The sequence below is a fragment of the Priapulus caudatus genome, unplaced genomic scaffold, assembly GCF_000485595.1.
Source record: "Priapulus caudatus unplaced genomic scaffold, Priapulus_caudatus-5.0.1 Scaffold286, whole genome shotgun sequence".
Lineage (NCBI taxonomy): Eukaryota > Metazoa > Priapulida > Priapulimorpha > Priapulimorphida > Priapulidae > Priapulus > Priapulus caudatus.
Window position 1 is genome coordinate 148,878 of NW_014577347.1, and position 6,413 is coordinate 155,290.

At 42.0% G+C, this 6,413-nt stretch overlaps 1 protein-coding gene across 1 annotated transcript in view; it reads left to right on the plus strand.

Moving 5' to 3' along the window:
* The window catches only part of LOC106808564 (cathepsin L1-like), a 14,734-nt gene extending 8,607 nt beyond the window's left edge, over positions 1 to 6,127 (plus strand). The window contains exons 7-9 of the mRNA XM_014811326.1: positions 4,702 to 4,854; positions 5,141 to 5,259; positions 5,664 to 6,127. Of these exons, the coding sequence (XP_014666812.1) occupies positions 4,702 to 4,854; positions 5,141 to 5,259; positions 5,664 to 5,763 (372 nt within the window). The 3' untranslated portion in view covers positions 5,764 to 6,127. The remainder of the gene's footprint in view (positions 1 to 4,701; positions 4,855 to 5,140; positions 5,260 to 5,663) is intronic.
* Positions 6,128 to 6,413: the final 286 nt, after the last annotated feature.

Genomic DNA, 6,413 nt, shown 5'->3' on the forward strand with positions numbered 1-6,413 from the left:
CTGCTCACATGACTCTACTAAGTTAGCGATATTTCATGGTACAGTATAGGCACAAAACTCCCGACGCGTTGACGCTTATAGCTTATTATGGTCAATTTACTGTGAATATGCGACCATAATTATGAACCTGTTAAAAAGTGTTGGCGGAAACTTCACAAGAGTTATTTAATATTGGAATTAAATTATTTTACGGAAGTAGTGTTATTATTGACATAGACATATCAGACAAATATTCCAAGCTAGTTTTCATTCAAATGTAAATGTATCTATCAGGCCTATATCTCTGGATGCATTGTTCCGTGTGTTCTGTGTGTTTGTTCTGAATGTGATAGGAACGTCTTTAAACCTGCAATAAATACTATATCATGTGAATATATGACCCAATAACACCAAGTTGCCTACTCAGACCATCACGAATGAGCGCCCTTAACAAAATTGCACAGTATCTAAAGATGCAATTTTCCCAACAACTTTAAGTATGTACAATAAGTAAATTTCTGATTTTCACAACGCAAATGGAACACACATTCGAACCAGTTCATTAACCACGCAATAAGAGATTCATACACTGGTTCAATCGTGTAAAGAATGCAACCCCATGGTTGCTCATTAATACGTGTAAGCGTGTCATCGAGGTACCTGCAGTACGAGAATGATCTTTTGTCCTCACAATAAGAACGTTATCGCAAGAGTTGTTATCATTCTTTCTTTTGGAGAGCACACCGCTCAAGTCAATGTGACACCGCGTGCGTTGTCTGAGACAAGTATAAGTGCGGCAGGGGGTTGGGTGAAGATCCACTCCATATTCCTTCTATCGCTTCTAGACGTGTCTGCAGATTCGAAGTCGCCCAGTTGAAGCTGAGTTACCAACGGTAAGAGTTTTTCCTTTCTGATACGTCATCGTAAGTAGGAAATTGCTCGCCTGTTTTTGCTGAGGAAGGATTTACAATTATGTCCTTCTTTCGGCTGCTGATGCACTATAGCTGCGGCTGCTATTTGAATTACTATTACCTAATTAAATTGTCTTACTTTTGCCACGGCTTTATTTTTCCTCTACTAGCTGCAGTATTTTAGTTAGTAAAAGCATATAGGGAAGATTTAGTAGAAATCTCCAAAAATAGTGCTTTGCAGTAGTTGGCCAGTAGTGCTTTAGTAGAGCGATTTTTCACACTTGTGCGCATGATTTAAATTAACAATTTTCCTAAGGACGACAACGTGAAATGTGTGTAAGAACAAGAACGCCGACGAAGACACATCAAAATGCACCTTTCAGCGCTCAGTGGAGCGGTTAAGAATAAAACACGTCATGGTTCCGTATTTCTTGCTTGTTTAACACGACTGTTGCTGCGGCCGTCTTAGTTCTGTGCGTTGTAGTTGAGTGTTCATGGTCGGTTCGCCGATCAACAGCGAATTCGATTCCCGAGTGGAAGGCAGTGGAAGGCTGTTACAACAACGGTAGGCAAGTCAATCACGCAACATCTATATATATCAGTAGTAAAAATCACAAATTGTAAATCATTTATGATTATTTACTCTTTGTTTTATTACCTCTCCTGCCCATAATAATAGAGGAATTATTAAAAAAACGTACGCTGTTTAATTCATTTATGACTAACCATTTATTGATGATAATATATTGAGCGGTATATAAAATAATGGGCATTTATATGGCGTGTTTTCTACATTACATTCTTCAAATCAGTATAACAATGTATTTCGTGAAATCGTTTTCGCTGAAAAAATTTAACAAATTTAAATGTAGAGACGTTAACTTTAAATATATTATATGTTATCAATACTGTGTTGTAGGTTTTGTTAACCAATCAAACCTAAACCTAAACACGCCGCTACATGGTTCATCTTAGCATTACACGCACAATATCAGCACGAAGAAAGGTACAGATTGCTGACAGGTCTAGTCGTAAGAAATGCTGCCCACCTGAAAGCGTAATGTTGTACATGTAGGAGTATGAAGTGTGGAGTCAGAGGAGCGCCGTACGCAGGTCGTGTGGGAAAGCCAACAATGAAGAAGAGTGATGCGTCCACAACCTGCGCACAGGCCTCCGGCAAGCATCTACAGGCTGGGCATGTAACCATCTCGCTGACCTGCGTAGACGACGACGCTATACTGACATTATTGGAATAGTTAGTATGACAAACTTTATTTGACCTGATGGGGAAATTCGCATTCCGGCTTGGCTATTGGGCTTTCCCATTTTGAAACACTTTTTCTTGCGATAGATTTTTGCTATATAGAGTTCACGTGTGCAGTCTGAGGTAACTGATCTGGGGGTTTTCTCCGACGGTGTATTGACTCGCCCGAATCTCGATGCCCATATATATATATACATTATATAGTCGTTGCCACTTTAATTTACGTTTACTCTGAGTATATTTCAAGAAAGCGACACAACGTGCCTTTATCCAAGTCTATATGATTAGGTTTGTTATTAATACGATCTACTACCTGTTGATATGATAACTCGCTAGAAACATTTTATACGGCAATGACGCGTCCGTTGCTAAGCTGACCACGCTTGTTTTAAACAGCCGATTTTTCTCTTCGCTAGTGCTGCGTATATTTTGCTAATAATACGGGCAGACAGCAGAGCGTTTGTTCTAACAAGCTGAACGGTTACAAAGCTTGGTTCAGTAATAAAGCGAAAGGGACTACGTTTCTGAACCTTCCTCTTTATTATTGTTAATCTTCCCACCACCGTTGACTGGAGGGACAAGGGCTATGTTACTGAACATCAAGGATCAGGTATAGTTGGGCAACGTCAATTCACTTATTTCGCCGCCATGCATCTCAATATGGCATGGTCATTTGCGAATTCAACATAGGCTTTAGCAACAAATCACACAATCGATCCAATAGATCGAGTTTAAATTCGCTTATGTTCAACGCTTCAATGATTTTTAACCTTAAATATGATACGTACCTAAATAAAGTTTCTTATTTGTAAAACACGCCGTATGCTGTCACTTTAACACGTATAATATATCATAACTCGATATGTTTTTTTCGTTGGTGAAGAAACTCAAGCTATCCGTCTTATAGCTGTGTACATTCCATTCCATCGCAGCTATTAGATTTAATATTCTCTTAGCTTATTATTCATTTAGTTTAAGATTATTTTTCTTAGCAGGCAGCTGATTACGTACACGGGTCTAGCTAGCGTTGATATTGAGCTTCTGAATCTGACTAATGTATTACCAAGCATATCATAACAACAGCGTTTCAGTCATATTTTTGCTGGTTTATTTCTGAACTTTAGAAAACGTTGTGGTCATGACTGGGCGATTTTCTGCTACGGGTGCCATGGAGGGCGTCAGCATTTCAGAAGCAACAAGAGAACGCTCGTGTCTCTAAGTGAACCGAACCTCGTGATTGCTCCCCAGGCGGAGGGTCTATGTGGCTGCATCGCGTTGCGTGCCGACGTGCATGTGCGCACGTGCTTGCGTGCGGCTGGTGGTCTACGGTGCGTGCTTGGTGCGGTGTCGTGGCGTACTGGTGCGTTGCGTGCGTGCGTGCGTGACGTGCATAGGCGTAACGCGACGCCGGTGACGTTGAACCAAGTAATTTACGTTTCTCATTCGTGTATATCAACAGTGCTGTGTCATACACACACACAGACACACACACACAACACACACACACACACACACCACAACACACACACACACACAACACACACACACACACACACACACACACACACACACACACACACACACACACACACGCACACACACACACACACCACACACACACACACACACACACACACACACACACCACGGTGGTTCGATGACAGTTTAAACGAGAACGTAGAACGCGTTGTGTGAGATGTGCTTGGTCAGAGATCTCATGCGAATCATAGCAGATCTCAGTGTGACTGATCTGTTTCTACGGCGATGAGCAGGTTGCGGATACGGACGTGTAGATATGGTTGACAGAGCACGCAGCGCCGCCGGCCGGCGACCTTAGCATTAATAACGAGCGCACTGACACCTGACTAACAAGCTTTCCACAAAATGTGCTGCCACGCGCTCTGCACTAACCATAATGGTTGGCTAATAGATTATTTATTTATTCGTAATAATTTACGCGGTCAGTTACAGGCGATCTATTGCACGTAATCTGTTGTTTTCTTTTCGTGTACAGCGGAACCTTGGTTGCATATGGAAGGCCTCTGGGATTCTGGTTTCATGTATGTAGACGGATTGCAGGAGGGAGTAGACAAGAGGATTCTTAGTCATATGGAAAGGCAGTGGTTTAGAGTTTATTGGCACTGGCGAGTACACTTTGGCGTCTCCATGTGTCGGAATCGATTTGAAGTAAACTATTAGCAACCATCAATTTCACTGTGCTGTGTGATGCTAATGTGTGTCTTGCGTGCGTGCGTTGCGTCGCTTGCGTCGTGTGTAAGCGTGTGTGTGTGTGTGCGCTGTTGTGTGTGTGTGGTATGGTGTGCGTGTGCGTGTGACGTGTGCGTGTGCTGTCATGTGCGTGGGTGATGTGCGTGTGCGTGTGCTGTTGGCGTGTGGCGTGGGTGTGCGTTGTGCGTAGTGCGTGTGCGTGTGTGTGTGTGTGGTGTGTGGGGGTGTGCGTGTGCGTTGCTCGCCTGTGTGTGTGGTTGTGTGGTGCAAAGCAGATTAATACAGTTAATCAGTGGTTTTTACCGCTCACAATTGTAGGACGACAGTTGTAAATTCGATCCGAAGAATGTCGGGGCAACCGTAAAGAGCTTCACAGACATAGACAGTTGTAATGAGACGGCGCTGCAGGTGGCTGTTGCTACGGTCGGACCCATCTCCGTCGCCATCGATGCATCCGCGTCGTCGTTCCATGTATTTTGCTTAATTAACAAATTAAACATTTCCGAATCTTTTTTTATTCATCGGCTCAAAGGTGTTGTCGCACGCGCTATTCACAAGCAATGGGTATATAACACACGACAAGCCATTACTCGTAGGTTATTCTTACCAATGGTTCTTATATATTACGATTGAAAATGATACTTTTTTTTAATTTACACTTTCAAACTTGTTAACAATTCTGTTCGTATCTGCAATCGCCACGGTTCAGTACTGTTTTTAGCCTGTCAATCTAAATTGCGATATCATATATTTTTAGCTCTACGAATCCGGAGTGTATGACGAGCCAGGTTGTAGCTCTATATATTTGGACCACGGCGTACTGGCTGTTGGCTATGGAACGCTTGATGATAAAGACTATTGGCTTGTGAAGAACAGGTACGTTCGTTATGCGTCTACAAATCTACGCATGCAGTCCAAAAGCACCAGGCATATAACACAAACACACCAAGCCATCGCACGTAGGTTGATGTGATGTACTCAAATTGAAACTGTCAATATAATAGCAAGACAGAACAACTTAAAGACGCACCACGACTGTGCTGACATCTATGGACCGTGGTAAAGCAATGGTCGTTTGACGCGACAGAGCGTGTTACCATGATAGTAGCTACATACGTAGAGTGAAAACGAAGAAAAAATGTATTATTGATAACAAAATCAACTATTGAATGTATCTTACGAAGACATGGCAAATTAATATTGAACTTGAAGATTATCGCATAATGTAGGTAGGCCCTATGAGTGCATCTCCGAAACAGTACTTTTATACTATGTTACAGCTGGGGAGCAGACTGGGGAGACAATGGATACATTTACATGTCACGGAATAAGGATAACCAATGTGGAATTGCTACAAACGCCAGCTATCCAAATGTTTGAATCGGCGCATTTATGCAAATCTTACGTATAGATTTTGCCATAGCTGGTCCAGTAATCATTAGAATAAAACCCCGACGCCGAGGAAACGACAATAAATATGAACGATAACTATAGCGTTGGTATACCCTGCTTATCAATAATTATAGATGGGATCGATGTTAAAGTAAATATTTGATGTCTGGATTTCATGAAACCTTTTTAGATGTGATTTTAATTTCTAATTATCTCGTTGTAAATTTAATGTATTGGAAAGCATGACATTCCTAGGCGATATAAGCACGCATATATATATATCCAGGGGCAGATCCAGGGCTGAAGCTAGACAGTATTTTTCAGATTTTAAGGGCAAATCCCCCAAAAAGGGCACACCACCCCACAGTGGGCGCCGTTCGGTGCGGAAGCACATGGCGGGGGGTCTGCATGGGGGCCTCCCCCAGGAAATTTCAAAATTTCAAGGGTCCCTGGGCACAAAAATGAGCACCATTTGAGCACACATTTAGTCAAGCAGCAATAGCCAAAAACCATATGGAATTTTATTTCTGCTTCATTTTGCCTCCGCTTTGCATACCAGCTATTAATGCAGAATGATTCAAGCACTTCCCTTCTTTTTCAGATAGCAAAGCTAGTTTTGTTACCATGTAAATTTTTGA